Source organism: Chelmon rostratus, chromosome 2 (genome assembly GCF_017976325.1).
Source record: "Chelmon rostratus isolate fCheRos1 chromosome 2, fCheRos1.pri, whole genome shotgun sequence".
Taxonomy (NCBI): Eukaryota; Metazoa; Chordata; class Actinopteri; order Chaetodontiformes; family Chaetodontidae; genus Chelmon; species Chelmon rostratus.
Window position 1 is genome coordinate 22,270,344 of NC_055659.1, and position 25,922 is coordinate 22,296,265.

Consider the following 25,922-nt stretch of genomic DNA (forward strand, 5'->3'; position numbering starts at 1 on the left):
CTTCGGTTGTTTTGGGGGTGAAAGCGCCCGCTTTGAACGGACAACAGGGCGCAAAAGTGTGTCTGAGTGAGCAAAACAACGCTGTCATTTCCTGCGCGTCGACGGCACGGTCCTCGGTGAGGGCGCTTGTGTGTGTGTCGGCGCGCGCCGCTTCTACGTGATGCCCGCGTGCGTGTTGCTGAGTCAGGCGCGACCGCTCTCTCTCTCTCTCTCTCTCTCTCTCTCTCTCTCTCTCTCTCTCTTCTTATGGTCTGGACACGGAGGCGCGAGACTGCTCTCTCCTCGTCGCCCGCGTTTCCTGCCGACGGACTGACTAACTTGTTTGTCTGTTAGCGCAGTGGCTGCCCATGGGCGCTGCTGTTTACACGCTCCCCTCCGCCGGCTGGGCTGTCCGGTGCGCCTCTGCGGTCGGTTCGGGACGGTTATCGGGCTCCGTTTTTATGAATGAATAACGAGACAGGGAAATGCCAGTGACTGCGAAACTCCCCAGCAGCCCGGCTCCCGGGGGGCCAGCCACCGATGAGAGGGATTAACGACGGAGCGGAGCCGCGGCTCATTGCGGAAAAGCCGAGTCTGACTGCAGACTGGCGTGGAAACGCACCGCGAGGGAAACGGGCTCCATAGCGTAGAGCAGCGGAACAAAACCGCGGTGACCACAATGTAAGTTGCTCTGAAGCTGCAACTCATTAAGGGCTGTGAGGAGCAGAAGGGGTTGCTGGTATGGTTGCATGCTTTATTTGTTATTTTTGTCACTGATTGATGAATATAAATACAGCACCGAAAATATTTCTCCAAGTGTCTGTGATTTATTGCACCATAATACCCTCTCAGGTGTAACAGGGGCCTTGGCAAGCTTCTTCTCAGTCATTTTCAGTGACATAACGGTGATGCACTGTCTCCGTGATAGACATGAATAATAAGGACCAAAGCTCTCCCTCAGTGCTACCTCTGGATCAACAGCACCTGCTCGCGTGCTGCTCCATTCAAGTCACCTCCAACCAAGAGTTATCTGGCTTACAGGTCCATCCACATTGTGGCTCTGGGCAGCGAGTGCCCCGGAGGCGTCGGGCCCGGGGAGGAGATCATGGGCCAGGGGCAGCTGCAGGGAGGCCTGCTGTGGAGCTACCTGGGTCACGGGGCGCTGGTGGGACCCTGCGACCTGGAGAGCAGCCTGCACAACCCGGCTTTCATGGAGTACACCTCACGCGTGTTCGGGGATGTCACGGTAGTGGTTCGGGATTGTCCCAGCTGGGTAAGAGAGTGGTGGTGTGTTTGTGTGCATAACAGAAAGAGGAAAAACAGAGAGTTGCACGGGTTGAATCAGTGTAAGGCTTTGTTTTGCTTTGTTCATTCATGTGTCCATCCCCAATTTGTACATTAAAAGGGAGCTTGAAGAGTCGTTTTAGGTGCTGTTTATGCCCTTTTCATCCCCACCTTCCTGCAGACAGACTGGATTTGCAGAGGAAGGTTAGGGTAGGCCAAGATGGTAAAACATCCTTTAAAACAATATAAAACAATTTTGCCAGTACATTGTCATTGTGAAAGAGTGTGCGTCAGTTCACTTTTCACTCTGCTTCTGTTTCTCAGAAGACGTACAACATTTCAAATTCCAAGGCCACTTGCCTTCCAGCCTGCTGATTGCAGGCTTTGTAAAAATGTCTCTATTCTTAGGAGGACGCTATTTTAACATGCGCTGCACACAGAGGGGGGAAAAAAAACAACTGATGAAAGAACTTTTGTTCCTAATAGCACATGAATTTGAAATGGAAGCCCTGTTGTTGTGATTCTGTAGCAGCGCTGTATGCGTCCTATTACAGGGCTGTCTGAGCCTGTCAGGGGTGGTGCTGGTGAACGTCTGTCAGTCTAATTCTGTGTCTCTTTTGGTTTATTCAAATTGCTCAAAGCTTTCTGAAGTGTATTATATATTTAATTCTTTTTGGCCTAATGAGTTGAGTTGGTTTAGAGTGAGCAGCGTAGCCTCACACGGGTCCTTGGGGGTAAAGTCCCAAGAGCCACACTGAAGTATTTGTACAAAGAGAGACTCACAGGGTTGGGGTTATCTGAGGTATAGGTGGGGTATGCAGACAATCCTGTGTATGTTGTTCCTCACGCCTGTGCGCCTCTGACCTCCTGTTTATATCTGTAACCTTCTCTTGACTTTCCAGGACTTGTTGGACAGCGACTGGGCCAGCGTACGGAAAGTTCTTGAACAGGCGGACATCCTGGTTATTAAATATTCAGTCACTGACAAGCTGGCCTTCCAACAGGTCAGGAACGGCTACGCCCCGAGACTCCGCCCGCTTCTGAGGCACTGGGGTGTGCCTGTTATCCTGGTCGCTGTTGGAGCTCGCCTGAACGGTGAGGACGCTTTCGTTCTGTGTTTTTGTTAGAGCCAGAGTGAGTTTAGTTGTGGCAACAATGCCTCGACAACTGATGGCTCCTCTTTGTCTTTGTCGTACATGAACAATGGAGTTTGAGAGGCAGCAAATACAAAACGTCTCATCTCTCAGCTGTTGTACTTAATATTCTGGCATGTTAGGGTTAATTTACTGTTGTCTCAGTTGTTGAGTTTGATTTCCGGACAACATCATGTTCTGCTCGTTGGGCCAGTGAGATCACTGTCTGAGCCTTGTGTCCTCTATTGTGTCCTCCCAGCAATGAGGAGGATGCTCATGATTAAATCTCCTCTTGGCTGCCTTGAGGCAGTCGGCTCACATGCTTCCTAGCAGGGAACGCAACAAATCAAGACATTAAGTTGATATTTTCGAGCCATTATAAGCCTTGCAAGCAGACTAGAGCTTGCACAGCACTTAAATATGCACTCTGATGGCTCAGAAGTGCATCACAGCAGTAGTTTGTCCCTTAAGTGGGACCAGGGTGCTTGGGTGTAGCCCCACTGGAGGCTGCTTAACACATCTGGAACTAACATGAATGGATACTGACACTTCAGTGAGTCTGCGTGTGTTTTTGTACACACACTGACCCTTGTCGACTCCGGATTCAGTAAACAAGCTCATCAAATGCACCTGGTTGTATTTTTAGCCTGTCTGCTCGACATACTTTGAGATCCTGTCAGAGCTCCGCTGCAGAATGATCACAGTGCGAGTCGACTCTTTGCCAGAGAGAAAGGAGGAGAGGGAGTGGGTACCTGTAGACCAAAGCCTTTGTTTGTGTTTTTGTTTGTGGCTGCTGTGAGTATTTTCATGCTATCCCCTCATGACTGCAGAGAATGACGGCTGAGCTCCGAGCGCTTCCTGCTGCTCGACTTTAGACCACCTAAGGTACAGCTGTGGCAGAGAGTGCTGCCGTACGTGCATTAACAGAGCCATTAAAGCAGCTCTGAACGCAGGAGCCTACACAGATTTATCCAAGGGCACGCACACACTCTCACGCTCACAAACATACCGCTGATATGCCAAGTCACTGCCTGTCAGACGCTCACACACACACACACACACACTGTGCCTCTCTGTCTCTCTCTCTCTCTCTCTCACACACACACAGCCTGTCCTGCTCTGTCTCTATGTCATGCCTGTAGGTTATTAGCAGTATGATTTATCAAATGCCTCAGCACTTAGCTGTGTGTCCCGCTCATCCTCTCTTTCTCCCTCCTCCTTTGTGCAGCCTTTTTTACGCTTCAAGCTAATCCCTTCAAATGTTCTGTCTCATTCTGTCTCTGTGGTCCCCCGTGCACACATCCCACAGTATGGCTGATCCTAGTGCACGTACCAGTGCAGATTTTATGTGTTCAGACGATCCATCCTTCCTGTTGTTAGAAGCGAAATTTGACATCAGTATTAAATGAAAGAAAACCAAAGAGCTAATGACAACAAAACACACAACAATCTCTCACACCCATCTCCCTTTTAAAAGCCTTGTTAGCTGTCTACATAGTAACATGAGATATGCTTTCTATTTTAATTTGGTCTGTTAAATGTTGTGTTTTGTCTTCTGTCCATCACACAAAGTAACTTCACTTATAAGGAACTCCTAACAAGCACTGAAACATATTTACAGAAGACGCTTTGAGTGCATTGTGTTTCACAGAGTTTTTGTGATGTAGCAGAGTCACACACACACACACATTATGCTGCATTTTTCATTGTCAGTATCGGCGTATTTTGTCCCCTGATGGAGTGTCAAACATTGTTAGCCAGCTTTGGTCCAGTTGGGGAATAGATTCTCTCTTAATCATGCACATTACAACCACCTGAGTGATGGGCATATTTATGACTGTATTAAGTATAATAGTTGTTCTGCACTGTGGAGTCAACTTGTCAATGCCTGATGAACTTCTCTGTGAAACTGAAACATTTCTCTGTCACATTTATTGAGCGCTGTCAGTACAGTGTGCACATTTCTTACTTGGCCTCTGTCTTTAAATGTGTTTAGACCCATGTCTGGTACGCACATTAACATTAAGGATCAAACTGTTGTTGTGCTTGAAGGCACACATTGCAGTTACATTCTTGTTGTAGCTGAATATTTTAGCAGCTATGAACAGTATGTTGGCTCTTTCTATTGACAGTATGTCGTGACGGGGTGCAGCTCATTCAGTGAAACATGAGACAAGCATTTCCAGACTTGGCCCTTCAGTTCATAGCAGGTTCATACATCCTAGGAAACACAATGTACAATCAATGACAATGACATCTTGGAATGAACTTCTCCTCTCTTTTCAGATGAAGGGCCTCCGTGTACGTGCCCGCTGTGTGCGTCTGACTGGAGCAGCTGTGTGCCTCACAGTGAAGGTCTGCAGCTGTCCCGGGACCTGGGGGCCACCTACCTGGAGCTGCCCTCTCTCAACCACGTCTTCGTGGGCCGCTACTTCGGCAGCGTGGTAAGTGCTGACGCCACACTGGAATGAAATGGACAAAATAAGAATTGTAGGGGGTAGAATGGGGTGACTATCTGAGTGAGCACACAAACGAACATCTGTATGATCAGGATGTGCCAAGTGAGTTTTTTTTTTTTTTTTGACCCAGCATCCCCTGATAAGAATGCGCATGTGTGTTTTTTATGCTCAGATCTAGCTGTGAGATAAGCCCTTTGCACACTCTTCCTGTCTATTGAACTGGAACTCTTCGCTTCAGATGGGTACAGTTCTTAGTAGAGGAGACAAGGACAGGTAGCTGCGTTGGTCTTCTCAGGAAGTTGTCTCCAAAGCAAAGAATTGATGATGTAACATCACTATTTTTGTGCCTTGCGCTTAAACTAACATGTGTATTTCTGCATTGTTCAGCTGGAGTACTTCATGATTCAGTGTCTGAAACACAAAGCCAAAGAGAGACCCGAGAAGAGGCGAGGAAACAAAGTGAACGAGCTTCGCCCCCCTCACTTAGAACAACCAGGTCAGAGGAATACTGTGGTATCTAAAAACTAATATTGCTTTTTTTTTCTTGTCAATTTCCACAGTGTTTATTTCATTAATTATTTTTCCATTAAGTAATTTAATTGTCATGTTGTTAAGAAGTTATTGTTGCTTTAAATTGCTCTTTTATGGTGTAGAGTTCCTTCCGTTGAACTGACTGGATTGCTTCTTCTCACAGCTTACATAGCCATAAAAAGAGCTGAGCACAAAGGTTTTATCCAGATCAATATTCTCTGCTCCACACTGGAAATAAGAAGCGAGACAAAGAGCTAGGTGGACTACTTTTATTCAGTGACGTTTGAATCAATTTCAGCCTGAGCTCTTTTCAGCACCACACACAGCAACAACTGAGTGTTTAGTGGCGCCTTGTCGCGAGGCAGCTCAGTGATTGTAGATGTGGGAGGGGGGAGGATTAGTCACTAACCTCAGCTTTTACCAAATTTTCAGATTGTTAACCAAATTAGGTATTTAGGCACCTGAACACTTTAAACTACTTGTCCAGCGAAAACCACAAAATCCTTAATCCAGTTCATTTTGTTATGTTTTTTTGTGTGTGTGCATAATACTAAAACTGAATATTTATATCTCAATTTTGGGAGATTTACTTTGGGGCTGCAATTTTAATCTATTTTCATCTCAACTTTCCAGAACCCAAGCTGATGTTAGCAATTAGTTTGTCCTATCTGATCACTGTTCACAACACAGGGATATTCAGAAATTACTCGAACATTAACCATCGACTAATTTTTTAAGCTCTAGTTTAGTTTACTGCTCACTGGGAATGCAGAATTTCACTTTAAATTTTAATCGAGCTTCAGAACAAGCCACACTGAACTCATGATGAAAGTTTTTAGTTGGTAGCTGGCTGTAAATTTACTGCAGATATAATCAAAAAGTCAGGCAGGCTCTGCAAACACAGAGCACTTATTGTGAGAAGAGATAAATGACTGTGTTGATCATGAACCACAAGAATTCATACGCAGCGAGCAGCAGAGACACAGGAAGATTACTGAGGCAAAGCTGGAGTTCTTGTCGGTTGCTTTTCTTTTCCTTTGGCTTAATGTTCTTCTTTTTTAGACCGTGGCACTCTTTCTCCTAATTGGTTAAAAGACAGTCTGATTAAATCTGCGAGCGACTGCCACCGCTAACTGCCGGATGTTGCCACCACGCTGAAAGCTTTCTGTGCGTTGTATTTGAACACCACAAATAGATCCAGGAGCATGATCGATTTTAAAACAGAGTCCGGTGTTGCACTCTGAATTCATAGCTACGCTCCTGTCTCGTGCCTTACAGCTCCTGCTCAGACCCCTCACAATTCACTGTTTTTCCACACACAGTTAATTTCTGGCACAAACTCTGCTGTAAAACTAGTGTTAAATATTGACCCGACTACTTTGCTGCCGTGTGTCTAAATCTGATGCAATGACTGACAGCTTTGTGTCCAGCCAAAATCTGCTGGTGCCTGTCCAGCTGTGCTTAACTCTACTCATGGTGTGGGTTGCATTAAATATGACGTGCATTGACTCGGGAGCAGCACCGTTTTCACGGCCAAATGAAATGGCCATAAAAAAGGAGATGAGGTCCACAGAGGTGCAGTGTGTATTAAGCATGAATAGGAATATAATAGGACAGTGATTTGTGGAACCCCCACCCCCCCTCACTTCTTTTACTTTCCTTTTACTCTCAATGCATTGCCACTTTTTATTAATCCAAATTCATGAATACATGCTTCACAAAGCACTGCTTTTTCTGCTTTCTCTTTTTCTATGAAATATTTCCTTGCAGGTTGTTGCTCCGGACAGGTTTCCCAATTTTGTACTTTTTTCAGTGCTGTATTTGTCTCCAGGTTTTTTCTCTATCGTCTTACACATTAACCTTTATTTATAATAAGCCTTTGCATGTGCTTTGTATTGATATTGTTTGAAGATAAACTAAAACATAAGTGCTAAATGTCAGTGACAGTTTCTCCAGTACTTCAATAGACCAGAATCCAGTGCAGCAGCCTTGGTTTGCATCTTTGCAGGTCTGTCATTAGTGCAAAGACAAACATGTCTGGAAGCGTTCTTTCTAACTTGAGTAACAGGGCAGGGCGCAACATGACCTTGGTCTCCCTCTGCTTTCTCTTTCTTGACTAAAAGATCTCGCTGCTGTCACTAGCTCTCCCTCTACATACCCGTAATACACCACACTTCAGGGGGAATCACTAGTAGAAGGAGACTGAGGAAATATTAGTGCGCCAAAAGTGTAAATTGTAACACCGGACCAAATGTGCTGGATTTAATTTTTTTAGACGATATGGAACTGAAATTCAGCAGTGATTCCTCATCAACACAACTCATCCTCCATCTTCCTCTCTCTTTCTCACATGCGTCACCCTGCGTGCTCCCTCTTCCACCCTCTGTTCAGCACGCCTTCCCCCCATCCGTGTAGAGGAGTCCAGCTTCTCCCAGGACATGCAGTGGTTGTTGGAGCGCGGCGTGCAGTTCGCCGATGTGGCTTTCTACGCCGGGGACTCTGGGAAAGAGCTGGGATGGGCGCATGCTGCTGTGCTTTGTGCTGTCAGCCCATACTTCAGACAGCTGCTGCTGGGGCCCAAGACCAGGTAGGAGAGATATTAGCTTGTTTACAGGATGGGGCTTAACAAGCTATTTCACCACCTGAGCATGGTAGCCAGCAGGGGCTCAATCTCTCTCTGCAAACTCATCTTGAGTGTAACTGAAGGATTTTGAGCTGAATTTCATTTCTGGTCGGACAGGGAACGTCCCCAGTCACGGTGTGTTTGCAGAGAGCGGGATGGAGGCCCACATTCGCTGCTCTCCACCTGGGACGGGGGGATAATCGATGACATGCCACGATCAGAGGGGCACCTGACAGGACGCCTGTCTCGTCTGGTGGTGAAGGACCCCCTCCTGTGTATGTGCTTGTGGGAGACTCTCATGTTCATTTACAGAGGTAAAAACCGCCAGTCAAACGCACTCAGCACACTCAGATGCAATCTGCTGCTCTTTGTGTCTTTTTTCTAGGAAATTCTGTTGTTTCCATTTAACCTTTAAACCCACAGCTGCAAGATGCCAGCAGTATGTAGAACTTTCACTGACTGCTGGTACCATGAAAACTTAGACGAATGGGAACATTTAATATGTTGATTATTTCATCAGTGTTCCAAAACTCAAAGACATAAATTTGCTAACAGAGAAGACTAAGAAAACCTCATAATTAAGAAGCCAGAACTACTGAATTGTTGGCATATTTGCTTCAACAAAACTCAAACCTACAGCCATGCTAGCGCCTCCTTGAGGCTATGTTTATGCTATTTTAGTTTAGCATATTAGCAAAGTAACATTGGCTAATTAGCACTAAACACAATCTTGGTTGTAAACCAAAGCACCAATCCAAGTATACTGCATGGCAAAGTGTCCCACTAAAAACCCAAAATATGACAAGGGGGTGGGTTCACTCAAGTGAATTCTGCATTAAAAGCTGCACCAGTTTTAATAACAACAACACAGAAGAGCCTCCTGTCCTCAGTAATTAAAACCCTGTGGTTTCACCAGGATCAGGGTTCCCAAACTGACACTCTGGCATCAGGATCAGTTGCACAAGAAGTGCCAAATAGAAAGTGGAGATCAGAATACAAAACTCTCTCCAAAAGAGTGGCCAGAGAAACCTGCACTCAGCAAAGATGGCTCAGTCAGTTTACTCCCATCACGCTACATGATTTCTGGGAAATGATGTGCATCTCGCTTTTTCGTTGGCGCCTTCCTGTTTGCCGTGGCCATGTTAGACACATTCTGCATTCTGCACACATTCTACAACCGGAGTTTAAATACAGCTAACGGAGCTCGACTGACATTCACAGCATGGGAACTCTATTCCCCAAAAGCAGTTACTCTTTCTCCAATAATTTAGATGTGATGATTAATGTCCCCTGGCAGCAGAAGGCAGTTTGCCTGCTATTGGGTCTTGTCCAATGTTCCATTATGGTGAGGAACAGAAATCAGTCAAATTGAAAGTGCTTGATAGTAAGCAACTGTAGTATTTTAATCCTGGACCTGATCATTCATCCTGTAACTGTGATCTCACACTGTACTTAGATGCCTCAGGCCACTCGTGTTGCCTTTATCTCGACCGAGCTTAGCTTTATTTAACATTACAGGCACGTACTGGTACATGGAGCGATGTCTCTGCAGAAATTGAGCCTCCATCATTTGGATGGCTAATGGGATTAGTTGATAGGATCTGGCTCTGTTACAGTAGCCTCATATTTACATCGATAAATGGTGAACTCCGTAATGAAACTGTCATGTAAAATTAACAGCATCTTATATTAGCCTTACCCAACTAGGATGCAGGCACATGCAGGAATAAAGCATGCATCCAATACATTCGCAGATGCAAACTGTTCTCCAGCCGTGTGCGAAGCCTAGTTCAGCAGCTGCGTGATATTCTCTGCGACTTCTTCTCAGTCTGCGGCTCAGAGTCTGCAGTGCTGTGCTCGCTGCATGTTAGATCGCAGCTTCTGTGCATGTCAGCTCTTCGTCAAAGTCTGCATGTCGTGCAGGAGCGCTTATGGCAAAAAGCTGCGCCAACATCTGATTCTTGCTGCCTCTTAACATGTATGCGAGCAGCACCGGTCTGAATGAACATGCTTGTGCGTGCGCACACACACACACACACACACACACACACACTATAGGCAGATACACGAAGGCTTGAGCTGAGTGTGTATGTGCGCTGGTGAAGGGTGAGCAGGGAAGGGAAGAAGATTATAGGGTTAGACTGAGTCTCTGTGAGTGACTGTATGAATAAGAATAAGAAAGCCAGTGGGATTTTTTTTTTTTTTTTTTTTGAGTAACAGAGGAGGAATATGGGAAAGTAAGGAGTGGAAAATTGTGAGTAGGGTGAAAGAGGGGGTGGAGTGTTGAAGGTGCTACTTGCATTTCTGTGAGATAACATGGGGATGAGAGTGTGTTTGGGTGGTGGAAGAGCTGGGCACTAGAGCATACTGTTAATGTGCGTGCGTGCGGCTTGGCGAGAATAGGGGATAGAGGAATATGTGTGCACGTGCTGAGCAGAATACGAATGTCACGTTTCCATAAAACACTGCAGGGAGACAGTGTTAAGCCTTGTGTGAAGAATATTAACCTTCACCATGGTGGGTCTGATTGTATGTTCAAAGCAGCTGACCTCACTTACTGTGTGTGTGCGTGTGTGTGCGCGTATGCCTGTGTGAGTGTATGTTCTTGAGTTGGAAGACATGAATGTGAATGTGCCTCCATTGCCCACAGAAACACTCGCAGCACAGCGAGCCAATGTTTGATGCTCATTTGCAGTAAATCCACAACAAGCTGTACGTTGCTTTCCCGGAGACGGGACAGACATCTTCTTGCTTGCAATCCAGTTCCACTCATTTGTCAATTGTAGCTCGTTTTGTTGGTATGGCAGAACAAATTTCCATAACAATATCGCATCTCTGTAAACACAGCGCGTCACACTTGTGGTATTATTCCACACTCTGGGTTTCTGTCACTTGAGTGTGTGTGTGGACAGTCACAGAGGCCGTGACTTTGCTTGTGTGATGTTAACACTGTGAGACTCTGTCTCCTTGTGTAGTGTGCTGCTGAATTATTCAATTTGTCACGTTGTTGCCATTGTGTGTGTGAGTGTGTGTTAATGCGTGTTTAGTACATATATTACATGCGTGTGACACATTGTGCATGTTTGTGGTCATCTTGGCATTATTCAGGGTCAAATTAACTGACTACCGCTCAGTTGTTTTGGGACTGTTTGTCTCACTGGGGAACAATTGTTGCAATTTAGTTTAATTGCAACTGGATTTAGCAGAAAACATACTGGTTTATGTCCTTGTTAGAGATAATTACATTAGGGTTTAGAGTCAGGGAGGAAGTAGTTATAGAAAAAATTAAGGAAAACCTCCAGGAAATTAGTGTTAATCTGTACAACTTGTTCCCAAAAGTATTTCAGCATTTGTGTCAGTGTGTGATCGTGTAGGTGGGTGAGAAGAAACACATCAGCATGGAAACTTATTTGTGAGATACTGAGTTAAGCATTGTGCAGCCTTTGCTTTTTGCATATATATTCCATTTTATCCAGTTCCACACATGAAAGCATCTAAAAGCGTATCCAGCCCTGTGTTTTGATGTCTGGCTGCATCATAGCATAGCAGCACAGCTCCGGAGCTAATCTCTCACCCTGCCTATGAGGTGTATGCGCTGTGCAGTGTCATTATCCGGCACCGTGTGTTGCGGTAATCCCTCTATCAGCCCAAATACCATCATTATGAACTAATGATGAGATAAATCCTGCCCAGTCCAGCTCCCTTCTTCCCTCGACAGTCTGTTTACGTCCCGGTGAGACAGAGTGCGCCACCTCAATCAAGCTGCAGGGCTGTGCAGGCTTTATAAAGGAGTATTCCACCGAGGTGAATACATGCACGTGTTTGCCAAGTGATAAAGCATGGTGAAGAGTTTTATTTGTCTTTATTGTGTTTTTAAAGGTTTAGCTTTATATTCAATGCTGCTCTTTATTGAGTCAATATTTCACATCCTTTCTGATGGCAGCTTACTGTATATCCAATTTTCTTTTTCTCTGTTTAATTATTGTATATAGGACATCAGGATGAATCGCACTGACACATTTGTAGATTTTACTGAAATGTCTCAACAACCGTTGAATTGTAATCACTTGATCCATGTGATCGCTTATTATCAATATTATTTTATCATTATTACCACTACGGAGCTAATCACGTTCCCATCAGCCTCAGTTGTGCTTTGTGTTTAGTGCTAATTAGCAAATATTACCATGCTAACACGCTAAACTAAGATGGTGAGCATGGTAAACATTACACCTGCTACACATCAGCATGCTAGCATTGTCAAATTGAGCACGTTAGCATGCTGACATTAGCATTCGTCAGCGTTTAAACTGTTTTTCAGCTTTAAAGAAAGCTGAATTTTTTAGAAACGACTAAAATGCAGATTCTCCATTTCTAAATCTAATTATTTAATTATACATGATACCTGTAATTTAAACATTTTTAGCCACTAACTGGAAAAAGATTGAGCCATAAGCAGCATGATGTGTTTTGCAAAGGCCTTTGGGTCACTGTTTCAGACACTGGTGGAATCTGGTCTGAGTGTCCCGCCTGTGACCACCATGGATTATATAAGCAATCAAATTGTAGCACAAGCCAACTTTGTCAAAAACAGGTCCTGAGTGTTCAGTGGAAGGTACGTGGGTGGTCGGAGCACAATGCCAGCTGGAAAAGAGTTTCTGTAACTGTACTATTGTGGGTCCACAGAATCGGTGTGTTTGTGGATGTTTTGTAGGAGCGTGGGAGTGGGACCACCTCCAGGAGGCCCTGGAGGAGAAGCTGAAGAATTCGCTAGCGGTGGCTCAGCTCATGGAGCGCATACGGTCCCTCATCGGCAGAGACCGGGTAAAGTCTTTAATGTTTGAAATCACTTCTCTTCTCGTTCTCTAATACAGACAAATGTTATAACAATTACATATCAGAAACCTTGTTTAAGACTAATATCCTATAGCATGTATGCTATAACAGCCCCTCCCGAAAGAGGTTAAATATCTATAATGTGTCAAATCCACTCTTTGAAGATATAAACACATGTTTTTGTAGTTGCAGACTAACAGCGCCTTAATTAGCAAGACCTTGTTTAGAAACAGCGCAGTAATAATGTGGCTATAATTAGCATATTTACATAATTACTGCCTGTTTTACAAAATCATTAGCACAAAACAAACAAGAGATGCTCTCAAAGGAGCTAAAAAAACAACACAAGATCTGGAAGGAGTTCACACTGGACATCAGCCGCGAGATCCAACTTCACGATAAAAGCTGCAGCATCACATCTGTGAAGCAGCGTGTCGATTTAGAAAACACGAGGTGGCCGTGTGAAGCAGGCAGCAGGCTTTAACATCTAGAGAGAGCTCAGGAGATATGACATGTCTACGTCTGACAGGCCTTTGGCACCATGCATGGTCTACCAACCCATCTGGATGGAACTGGGTCTTCTACCTGAGGCAGCGTTGAGACGAGCTGACACACAGAGAGACGGCTGGGCCACTTTAACGCGATGAGACGCCCTAATGTCCTGTCATGATTTCATCTCGTCCACTGCAAGCACCTCCGGGTCTGTGAGACCGGCCGAAATTTGCTTTCCATAAGCTTTCCATTGATTTACAAAATCAAAGAGGCTGGATTCTGCTGCTGCCTCTTCAGAGAGGCTGTGTGTTTGCTGAACGCTCCCTCTGCGGCAGAGCAGCGCGAGAATATGGAGTTCTTCGTGCTTCAGTTGACTGAGAAAGGTCATGTCATAGTAATGGGATGCTTTGACGACCCTCATTTGCAGACTTTACAAAACCACTTGTACACTGACAGCCGTTCTCACATGACTGACTTCACCTTCTGTGCAGTGCACTTCACTGTATGCAAAAATATAGAACATTATGCAATTTATAATGATGCAATGTGCATTATTAGCCTTTAAATGCTTAAAATGAGCAGGAATGTGTTAATGAATAGACAGTTTGGACGACCGTCTGGTTCTCAGTGTGTTCTCAGTGTTAGTCACTTCTGTCATGTCGTTCTTGGCATTGCAGTTCAAGTATGTTTGGGTAGCGCTAAGCAAGACTGGCACAGAGGCCATTTGTATTCCACAGGGGAGGTGAGATAGATGCACAGAATGGCAATTGTGCTGGTAACTAGTACCTGACATCCAGCAGAGGAGTGTTAACTCTCTCTCTCGCTGTCCGTCCTCTTGGCTTCGTCTCTACTGCTTGTCTGTGTGTGTGTTTACGTGTGTGTGCGCGTGTGTGCGTGCATGCACATAGGGTCCCAGGGACACCCCAAGTGCGCGGGCAGCTCAGCTCGGCCCCCAGACTCTTGTCAACCTCTTCAATTCTCCTCTTTACTCTGATGTCATCTTTATGGTGCAAGGTGGGTCCACACTAATCTGTTTGACGCACACACACACATTTACAAATGTATGCGGCGTCACACAGCAGAGGAAGGTCACATTTTATTAGCCCCGATTGAATTATGATCTCAGTCCCGGGTCCCGGTCATCCATTTGGAGACAAAATAAGATAAAACGGTCCGAGGGACCGGCTGCTTTCCGTTCCTGTCATGTTTCATCTCAGCAACAGCTCCTCCATGAGCTGCATTTAGCCAGTTCTCTATTAACGGATCAAACTGAGAAATCCAGAAATAATGCCCCAAAGCCTCTCCTCAATCAATATTTATCTCATGAAAAAGTGCAGCGAGTTTTTCTTGTCCTTGCACCTCTGAGCTGCGTGTTCTGACGGAGGTCAGAGAAAATTTCGACAGGAATATTTTATGGGGTTTTTTTTAACGCTGACGTGCTGATGGAGTGTGGCGAGAGCTGTCACTGGCTGTTAACAGCACTTAATGACAGTGATTATGTCAGGACTGGTGCCCGGGCTTTACATGTCATTTTTTTTTTACTGATAATTTAAATGGCTCATAATGACAGATGAGATCATCACTCATAACAAGTCAAATTGAATTAGCGTTGGCCTCTATACTTCTGTGATGAGGCATGTTAGTGATAAAGGAGGTTTGAAATTTGCATGTGTTATTTGTGATCGTCTCCAAACGTTTTTTAATCAGCGACGCCGTCTGGTACTATCGGTCCAGATTCAGGACATTAATTATGAACAGTTTGTACTCCCAGGTGTTTCACTTCACAATTCTTTGGGGCTTGCCTGGACGCTGCTCGGAAATTCTTGACCTACATGTTAATTTTGCATATCTGTGCGTGTGCCCGTGCGCTCAAGGGAGTGTATTGCCAGCCCACCGGGCAGTGCTGGTGGCGCGCTGTGACGTCATGGCGGCCATGTTCAGCGGGAAGTATGCAGAGGCCCGGAGCCGGGTGGTTCCCATCCACGGCGTCTCCTCCGACACCTTCCTGTCTTTCCTGGAGTACCTCTACACTGACTCCTGCTGTCCTGGTGAGTTTACTGCACACAACCCAGACAAGTGCTCAAGTATGCCTCCGTGACCACAACTTCAGATTAACGACTAAATGGCACCTAAAACTGCAAACACATCCCCAATGGGAAGCCTAAATATAGTCAGAAAATAGCCCTGCAGTCCTCTTTATCTTGTGAACTAATTAAACCCTGTAGCAGATTTTGTATGGTGGTTAGATTGATTGCACTGGGAAACCCTCAGCCAGTGTGGTATTCATTCACCCACCTATAACTTCTCCCTCAGGCTGTTGCTGTAAACAAAAATAGAGTTTGCTTACTTTAATAATGGATAACTCTAAATAGATGGTTGGTTGATTTGTGATGAAAGTCGCTTTAGATGCCGTGCGTCTGACCAACAAAGTGACAGAAGGACAATGGACCTTTGATGTAATTTTAATGCACCGCAGGAATAAGCCCCATTACTGAATCAGAAGACACTCGAGAGAGGTACAGTAGTGTTTTCCTGTAAGCCTCGCTCACTAAACGAAAGCGCAGATGATAAGTGCCACCAACCATCTGTGCGACTGCGACATGCTGCCAGTGTCAGTCTCAGGAGGCACGCAGAGAACAGCACAGAGCTTAAAATTAAATTAGATTTAGTGATGACAAAATCAACCCGTGGCATCACTGCTTCATCCGCTTTTAACAGCGCCGACTCACGGCCCCAGACGTGCTGTTGTTGTTTTCAAAGTACTCAGTGCTGATGATCATCTCCTGTGCTGCCAGTGAGCTACAGTGCATCCCATTGTTTGAAGTGTTTCTGCCACCTCAAAGTTACATTCGGCAATATTTTTATTTCAGCGTTGAATCAAGTGACTCCCTGTGACGTGGAAGCTTAGCTGATGCTGTCGAGGCCACTGAAAATCGACTCTGAGCAGCTTTCAGCCACTTTTAGCTCATTGTTTTGGTTTTCAGGCAGACAAATCAAATGGTGCTAGTTCGTTCAAAACTGTGGGCTTTTCTCAGTCTGCAGGCTTACACACTGGTGCACACAGTGAAACGTTTCAGCAGTAAGTGGACCAAAAATGACAGTGAATATTGGCTTTACTTTTTAACAGGTGGCCAAAGGGACTCAAGTGTAATGCTAATGTTGGCCTCTACATGTTAACAGGTTAGGAAACAACGAAAACAGCTGGCAAAACAACTGGATAAGCTGAAATCCCATTAAGGCTTCTTGCTGTGTTTATTTTTGAGTTTTTCTGCCCCCTAGTGGTAAAAGATTACCTAATGCAGCTTTGAATGACAAGCTTATGCAGCCGTGTCTCGAGGGGCCTAGTTAGTAGTGCAGTGTGTATTTTCATGTCATCCATGCTGCCATCAAAAGTAACTGTAGTCCCTCTTGAGTCAAGCCTTCAAACTACAGATGATTACAGATTCACAGAGAGAAGCTATATGTTCCTTAATTAATAGATAAATCCGTATAACTTAGTTACAGAATTACAGAGTTAATTACAACATTCGCTGTCATCTTCCTTTCCAGTATTGTTATGTAACGAAGCTGCTGAATAGACATTGTAAAGGCTCAGAATAATCCGTTCTGAATAACCAGCTACTGAGAGCTGACAATCCCCTTATTTTGTGGCATGAGATGTTTTGCTGGAGAAAATTGTGAAAAACTTCGACAAGCAGCCCTTAAGATCCAGCTTAGGTACAAGGAGGGTAAGCAAGCTGTTTCCAGAGATACAGCTTCACGTTGAGTCATGGGAACAGGAAATTAAAGCCATGAAAGAGCTCCAGAGGCTGCAGCCGCTGCACTGTTATATAAGAGCTCAGCACTCAAGGTCACTGCAAGGTAACTCCACCAGCAGAGACAAACACAAAGGGTGTGAGTGCAATCAAAGGGGTATTCCATTCAAATGAATACTGCATACTGCACACACGTTATGATGGCACAATACGTCGTTAATGCTCATTTATGTGCTTAGATGACTGCACAGCTGAACAGAAGCAACCCTGTGTATGGCTGCTGCTCAGCCTGTCAGAGACGCATGCAGAGAATCAGTGTAGCGGGAGGGAGAGAAGGGGGCTGTGTTTGACGGATGTAAATGCAGGAGCCATTTGATTTGACACTTTGACATTATGTAACAGGACAACACTTGTTTGTCGTTTGTTGCTCGCGTGTACGTAAGGATGTAATTCAACAGCTTGGAAAGAGCAATGGGAATTATTTTTTTTTTTGTTATTTATTGTGATTTGACCACTGAGCTCTCTTCAAAGCACACAGCCGAGTTTTAGTTCATGTGATGGTAGTGTGTGTTGTAATCATAGAAATTGTGTGGTTTTATGAAGAGATTTCCATAAAATCTGTTAGACATCCAACAAATGTATATTACTGCCAAATTGACATACTGTAGACTATCCTGGGACTTAAATATCAGTAAGATAGAATAAATACATGGCGTTTGTATCCTTGGTTTATGATTAAGGGCGGAAGTCAGTATTATGTTTTGGCGCTTGATTCGCTTTAATAGCTCTTTATTAACAACGCTGAAGAAAAGCGCTATTAGAAAAAAGTTGTTCTGGCAAATGTGTTGACATGAAACATGATTTGGAGTCGTGTTTCTGGCCACCTGTCAAATATGACTTCAATATTTAGTCTCTTTTAGCTCCGTTTTGGTCTCCACCAGCTCCCGAGGGAAATATCTGGCTCTTTAGCCGCTAAATGTTTCCACTTTGTTCACCCGCTAGCTGCTAACTTTGCAGCTGGGCAGGTAGTGCACAGCGGGGTTTTCAGAGTGCTGCTCGCTGGTGGTGGAAACGCAGCAGATGAGAGCGGCGAGAGTCAGTCAGAGCTGTGAAGCTGTGGGCCTTAAAACCAAAACGACGAGCTGAAAAACACTAAATGTTCTGCAGACATGAGGCTTGTCACAACAAACAACACCTTTAGAATACACATGGTTAATTTGCATGCATTGTTAATATAAAAAGCGGGGGTGTTAATATTGCCACTGTTTATCTTTTATATGTACTCCTCTGTACAGTATACTTATTTACACTGGCAGGGTCCAGCATTCAGCCACATCAATGCTCTTTCCTGTGTTGTGCAACTTGCAAAACTTACTGTTAAATAATGTTAAACATTCTGCTGGAAGTGCTTTAACTGACGGGACTGATGCCTTTGGAATTTGTTCAGCATATTTTAATCTTTTGTGAAATAGACCCACGAAGTGCCTTTACTATTATTATATGGTTGTTTTAAGTGTCATGGGGCATCCCTTGTGTGGCTCTGTTCCAATTTCAGTTTTGGACCAATAATCGTAAAAACACTTGAGGGAGCATTTTAAAGCCTTTGATTTCTTCTGGAGGCCTCCGTGCTTAAAAATGTGTCCAACTATTTTAGAAATGTGGAATAAAATGTCATCTGTGCGATGTTGTAACGATGCATGTACATGTACGGCCTATCAGACAGCGCTGTGTGTGTTTGCGTGTCCAGCCAGCGTGCTGCAGGCCATGGCTGTGCTGGTCTGCGCCGAGATGTACCAGGTGAAACGTCTGCAGCATCTGTGCGAGGTGTGCGTGTGCGCTTACCTTCAGAGCATGCCCAGTAGAGAGCTGTCATCGACAGGAATCAGCGTGATCCGACTCCTCCGCCGAGCAAAGGTCAGTGCAGTTTTGAGGGTGAAAAAGGGCAAGAGAGATGAACTGAGAACATGAACCTGCAGGAGATGGCTTGTCTGTGTAAATAGATTACTACACCATTATGATATGACATTTCCTTCAGCCACCAAAATGCACATTTTGTGTATAGAGGAAACCTAGCTGTTTGTCAAAAAATGCCAAATGCTGTGATTTTTGTTTTCAAGTGTAATCTTTTAACTTGCAGTAGCCTTAGGCCTCCGTCTGCAACACATATTCACAATAATCTGTCAAGAAGAGGTCTTTCTCAGGAGCGTCTCTGTCATTTGTCTTGACCTAATGTCTGTGTTTGCATTCATTCTCAGTGCCACAATGCAGAGCAGCTGTACGTCTGGCTCCTCCACTTTATCGCCAACAACTACCTGATCTTCAGCCACAAACCTGACTTCCTGGAGCTCTCAGGTCAGTGAGCGGATTTTTAAACACATGGAACAAATTCAAATAAGCCTTGTAAGTGACGGTTATGCGGAGCTAAAGTTGCTGCACAGAGCGACAGTTAAATGAAACTGCTGATTTCAACTTTTTCTTCAGACTTCATTTTAAAAATGATGAAGTCAAAGTGCCTCCAGGCTTTTGTGTTTTTCCACACAGCATAAGTAGGTTAGGCTCCTTCTGTCTCAGAGAAGTGCTGTGAATGGGAGGCTGGATCTCATTTTTTTGTCAAATGGCCAAGCAGTTTGTAAAATACATGAGGTGTAATCAAGGTGTCCAACAATGAGGTGTGAATTAAAACAAAACATGTTGTCACTTAATAAGTTTGGACATAAGAAAATGAGTTTATCGCTTTCTAGTTTTGATATTTTTTTTAGTTTTGTGACTCAAACATACGACACCTGTGAAAACCTCTGTATTTTATGACGTTATGACGTTATAGAGCACAGTGTGGTAGCACTTATATACAACCCTGATAAGTTGGGCGGCTGCGTAAAACATGAGTAAAACACAATCTGAAAATTTGCTAATCCTTTTTGACATATACTCCACTGAAAACAGTGCAAAGACTGGGAACGCTCCAAACACACCTGTTTGGATCATTCCACAGGTAAACAGGTTGGTTGGTAACAGGTGATAGTATCATGATTGGGTATGAAAGGAGCATCCTGGAAAGGCTCAGTCGCTCACAAGTGAGGATGGAGCGAGGTTCAACACTTTGTGAACACATGATTGGATAAAGGATGTTACTACATGGACTCAGGAACTCTTAAAAACCATCAGTAAATAGTTTGCAAATGACTGAATCCTGCGTCCCAACTTTGAATCAGGGTTGTATTAGACTGAAGGCCTTCATGTTTCCTTATAGTTTAATACTATAAGTTTATGCTTGTGTTTTTATATATATATATATATATATATATATATATATATATATATTCTTTCACATCAATATGCAGTGAAAGAATGAAATGCAGAAGAGTGAAATAAATCTGCATTTATGTCTGATTATTCATGAGCTAATTATTTTACTGTATTGGTGTATATATATCATATCATATATATATATATGATACTTAGATTGATTCTTAGTTATTATAGTCAAATGCATTAAACAGGTCAAAGAAAAACCAATTACAAAGATTAACCGCAACATTGCTCTGGTTAGTAGCAGTAAACATGTTTTATTTTCATCATTAGTCAAACACACAAAAAACTTCTCAGGTCATTGGACGGGTATTGAAGGGCACAAGGGAAGTCAAAGGCCAGAATAAGTAAACAGCACATGGTCGATCGCCGCTGATCTGTTTTGCTTGTCAGTGTAAATGAAATCTGATCAGATATTTCAGCCTTGTTGGCTGTGTTCATGGCAACAATCCAAGGAGTTACTACTCAATGTGTCTGTGTGAGTGTCAGCCAAGTGCAGTAAATCTAGCTGCGGCGGTTTTATCCCCGGGGTTGTGTTTGCAGGGGGACCACGGTTATGATGTGTTTGTGTGTGTGTTCCAGAGGAGGAGCGTGAACAGGTGGAGAGGCTACGCTGGCCATCCAGAGGCTACCTGCAGGAGCTCAGCGAGTACCAGCAGCGGCGACGCAAGCTACGCAAGTCCCGCTGCATAGTCATGTGACCCCACCTGGACGCCACCTGCGGAGAACAGGGTGGGGGGAGATCAGAGGAGGGACACCAGGGAGAAAAGAAAGACAGGGTGAGGCTCGTCATCAACGCTTGGAGAAACGGACAGGAGAAATAGTTCTGTTTTCGGTTTGTCCTGCTGGATGAAGGGCTGATTCTGAAGGACACTGCTGCAGAGGAAACCGTCACAAGACTCCTTAACCAATAGGACGCCGTGGTCGAGCAGTGACACACACACCTCTCTTCCCCCAGAGGAAATGACTGTGCGTCCTTTGCATAATGGCGTTTCCATCATGGGCAATACAACATGACTGACGCTTAAAACCCAATCTGAATTTACAATGACTGGCTGGCCAGAGGCTCAGCGACAGATTATATTTCAATTGTCGGACGCAAAATGGTGGACTTCGAAGATGAACGGTGACACAAACTGGCTCCATTAGGAGAACGGATATATCAAATGACCACACATCTGTTGAACCACAGACCGGGATCACGCGCAGAGCTACAGTAACGGGTAACGTGACTTCAGGGTGAAAAAGCAGGGAGGAATCTGTGCTGAGGTGTTCCCCTCGCTGCTCCACACCTCGAGATGTCTTTGTATCTCCTGTACGCTGGACGCGCTCCGTCTCAAATTTAACTTGGCCCATGATGCTTCTCTGTCCTGTTGGATCTGAAAATCGTGAACGTCGTGTGCACACGCAGCATCTCTTCAGCTGAAATAACCCCGGAGCCTCTGGCTTCTCTGCGGCTCCGTCGGTATTTCAGCCGAGCGTCACTTTCATTCAGAAGCGGCTTGAGATTAAATCTATGAATCCAACTACAGATAGCCTGTATCAAAGTCAAGTGCTCTGTACACCAAATCCAGAACAATAATCAATGTATTTTTACATTTTCATTTAAAGCCTGTGAGCTGGACTTTTTCACCATTTCCTTTGCAGGTTAATATGAAATAACGTTGAATCTATTTGTTATTTGTTTGCAATAATGAATAATAATGGTCTGTCTCTGTCTGTCACACAAAAGGGCAAAAGCCTTTTGTAGCATTTACGTGTACAAGAAGAAGTGGTATGAAGATGAAGGAAAAACAACCATATCATGAACATGTTGGTACACTGATAACCACAATGCCTCTTGGTGATACACAGTATTTATTTAATCCAATTTTTTAATTTGAGAGGTTGGTTTTAATCATAATGAGAATATGATTTATTGGTGCTGCAATTATTTTTGTAAACTATACTGTATGTGACATGATTATGACATTATGATAATGAAGAGATGACTAGGTTGCACTATTTTACAGTCTACTGTTTCACTGGTGTTAACTGACAAGGTACATGGTTATAAAAAAAAATAACAAAACTGGGGTAAACAGAACAACTCAACTTGTCAAACAGGCCTTTAACAAACTGAAACAAAAACAAAATCAATAGTGACATTTTGCAGCTATTTCTTATTCAGTATCAGTCAGTAACAATCAACAAACAGCCTGTAACTGTATTTGTATCCGCTTCTCGCAGTACTTGAGCAGAGGCTGTGTAAATAGCAGGAGAAAGCCACCGCTGTGAGGTTGTGACGGTGTCGGTATATTTAACCTGCTGCTGCACCACAACATTCACAGTGTGTGTCCTCAGATAACCCCCCCAGTCTACTCTTAGAAAGAAAGTCAGTAAATAACAGTTGGAAAAACTGGACTGTGAAACAAAGCGTGCTCCAGTGCTGCATCCACGCCCAGTGTGGAGACACAGGTGTTGTACAGGCTGTAGATAACATGACGTCTGACTTTAAATAAAGACATGTTTTAGAATGAACATACCGCAGACTGGACGGGCTGCTCTCTGCTCTGTCTGTACGTGTTGGTTTGATGATGCCGGTGGACGGTATCTGTCTTTCAAACGGTGTCAGGTTAAGTGATCACAGAGGGATCAATTGTAAATTGACTTGGCTGGGAGACATGACAGACTACAAGCTGGGCCTCGAAGGTGCCGGGGAGCGACTAACAGCAATGAATGTTTCTGTACGTGCTCTTGGTTTTCTGAATGGGAGTGAAGCGACATCTGTTTGCAGAGCCTGAAGTCACACCCACAGGTGTGATTAATGACCCTTTGTGTCAACACGCTGAAGCTGCCGAACGAGTAAGAGGAGTTTCCAGCTTCTTGTCTGCAGGTGGTGAGCTGTCCCACATGCTGGCTGTGTCCTCTTCCAGTATAACACTCTGAAAACAAGCAATCGTCTCTCCTGATGCTTTGGCCCTGACGGCGCCCGGGGTCAGGCCATTATCACATCATGTGGTCTCACTGTAACCTCTCACAATCATGTATGTATCTGGTGACTGCGAGGGCCACAGCACATGATTTTTCATACTCAAACCATTCATTCAAAGCCTTCTTGTGGCCCTTGTTGAAGCATCTGCGTTCATTATGTTTTTCACTCAGATGTTTCCTTCAGTTTGTCACCCGTCTGTACATTTACCATGAGGAAGTGATCCAGTGTGGGCCCCGAGCAGATCTGACTCCTGCCTTTACCACCGGCCAATTGCCTCTCATCTCTCTGAGCACCACCTCGGGCATCTTATTTCCTTTCATTTATTTATTCCTACGCTAATGAGAGCTCACTGTGACTAATTGATGCACTTAATGACTTGCTCTGGGTCTTCTGTGGGGAACACCTTCCTCCGCTTCTTTCCTATTACAAATGCTTCCCTGCTTTCCTTTTTTCTTTCACTTTATATGAGTGTGTGAGTGTGTGAGGTGTCCCGTACCTGGGGGTCACTGCAGGGCTCCGATAGACTGCAGCATGCCCTCCAGTTTACCACTCTCATGCAGCTCCGCCACATCGCTGCCGCCTCCAACACACTCCTCGCCGATGAACACCCGTGGGACCTACGGTCAGACCAATACAAGGGATTCAGGGCTGCAACTGGTAAATTTGTATTCAGTCATTGATCTTCAGTGTCGTGCAAAGGGTTGGCCAATATAACAATAGATACCATGAGTCAACACACATTTGTCTAATATTAATACCATGATAACCATCCCTTTAACATCTCTGGGTGTATAAAGCAATGCTGCTCATCAATAAGCACAACTTACTGGGTTTAATCTGATGAAGCAGCTTTATTTGTCAGGTATTTCATTCACAGGATTGGCCAGAAACTGACGTTCCTGTCCAATTATTATACTCATACCAGTTTCCTCATATATTTTCTGTACACTTTACGCTGTATGAAAATGGCAATATAAAGCTATATTTACCCAGTGGTGGAACATAACGGTACATTTACTCAGAAACTGTATTTAAGAACAAATTTGAGGTATGTTGTATCTACACAACACAGTGTGTGTGTGTGTATAGAAAATATTCAATCGTCTGACAATGAACTGAAAATGAATTGCTAAGTATTTTATTTTCAATCATTTTTATATTTGGACTATTGGTTGGACAATTAAGTAAAATAAAGCTGTCACAAAAACGTCTCTTCATGACCGCATCAGATCTTCATCACATGGTGCAACAACAGCAGAACCAATGAGCTCCTGGTGGACAACAATGCTTCAACTACAAATTCTAAAATGTGGATGCTTCACACACATCTTCAACACGGCAGCACAGAAGATCTCTACTATCAGCACAGTTTCAAGGTGGACGCCCGAGATTAGTGTCACCAATTCAGTATCTGACCAAATGTGAAATACGGTCACAATCTCCATTCTGTTCCTGAGATGAGGTGTTGAATAATGGCCAGAAAAGTGCTTTTGTTGAACTTTATGATGTCATACTAAAGTTGACCTTTGACCTTTTGGATAGTAACTCATCATCACATCTTTATTTTATTCTATGAGACATTTATGTGAATTTTTATCATAGTTAGCAAATGAATTCTTGAGTCAGAATGGGACAGGCGGACAACTGGAACACATGATGTCCATGTAGAGGCAATAACACTGATCATTTGTTGCGGTCCTAAACAAAATAATCCTAAAATTAACTCCACCTTAACCAACAGTGAAATCCTGCTTTTATATTAACGCGCCAGTGATGATAATCTGATGATTGAGCAAGATGGTCTGGTACATTTTCCTGATTATACTGGCAGAGCCTGCTGTTACAGTGTGGTGGTGGTGGCATTTGGGCTTCAGATGAGGATCTGATACTTCCTCCACCCACGCATCCACCGCGCCAGGATAGACAGAGGGCTGCGGCCAGTGTCAGGCTGCCACCTCCCTGATCGAGCTCCTGGATTACAACTGTGATCAAAACCAGTGAATAACAACCAGGAAATGAATCATTGCCTCGAGCATGTATCAATGCTAGCACAGCTAACGCCGCTACAGGTTCGGCTTCACCCGGACGTCATTAAAAGCTAAACCTGATTTTTATGGTCTGTATTGAGGTTAAACTGAGCCCCCCTCTTTTCCCCACTGGCGCACATCCTCCCATTAGCCACGCGCATGCAGACCGGTGTCTTCCGGTCGCGCGCCTCCCTTGTTTACAGCATGACAAAGCAGCATTGTTGTGTTTACCGTGCGGGCGCCCGTCAGCTCCAGGAAGTAGTCCTGCACGCTGCCCATGTCGCTGCGTCCACTGATGTCAATGTACTCCAGGTGTCCGGGCTTGAACTTGTACTTTGACAAGACGTCTTTGGCCATGATGCAGTAGGAGCACGTGGGCTTCATGAACAGCACCACTTTGTCGCCTTTGATTTTGGCCTTCACAAACTGCTGTGCCATGTTCCCTGGCTGGCTGGAGAGGCTGCAGAGATCAGAGAGCTGAAGCGGGGTCAGCGGCGGAGAAGAGAGACAGGCGTTTCCG

The 25,922-nt window shown here is 44.4% G+C and overlaps 2 protein-coding genes across 2 annotated transcripts; one reads left to right on the forward strand and one right to left on the reverse strand.

Moving 5' to 3' along the window:
- The first annotated feature begins 286 nt into the window (after positions 1 to 286).
- rhobtb3 (Rho related BTB domain containing 3) lies at positions 287 to 23,501 on the forward strand. Its single transcript, XM_041958022.1, has 13 exons — positions 287 to 660; positions 1,021 to 1,252; positions 2,166 to 2,358; positions 4,683 to 4,840; positions 5,243 to 5,351; positions 7,778 to 7,973; positions 8,127 to 8,323; positions 12,724 to 12,833; positions 14,246 to 14,351; positions 15,212 to 15,385; positions 18,840 to 19,006; positions 19,348 to 19,444; positions 20,984 to 23,501. Coding segments are annotated over exons 1-13 (1,860 nt in total). The 5' UTR covers positions 287 to 658; the 3' UTR covers positions 21,103 to 23,501.
- On the reverse strand, positions 20,634 to 25,922 carry glrx (glutaredoxin (thioltransferase)). The gene is made up of 3 exons (XM_041958010.1): positions 25,634 to 25,922; positions 23,872 to 23,992; positions 20,634 to 21,119 (listed from the first exon to the last, which is right to left on the reverse strand). Exons 1-2 carry the CDS (start codon positions 25,838 to 25,840, stop codon positions 23,879 to 23,881), a joined length of 321 nt encoding a protein of 106 aa, XP_041813944.1. The 5' UTR covers positions 25,841 to 25,922; the 3' UTR covers positions 20,634 to 21,119; positions 23,872 to 23,878.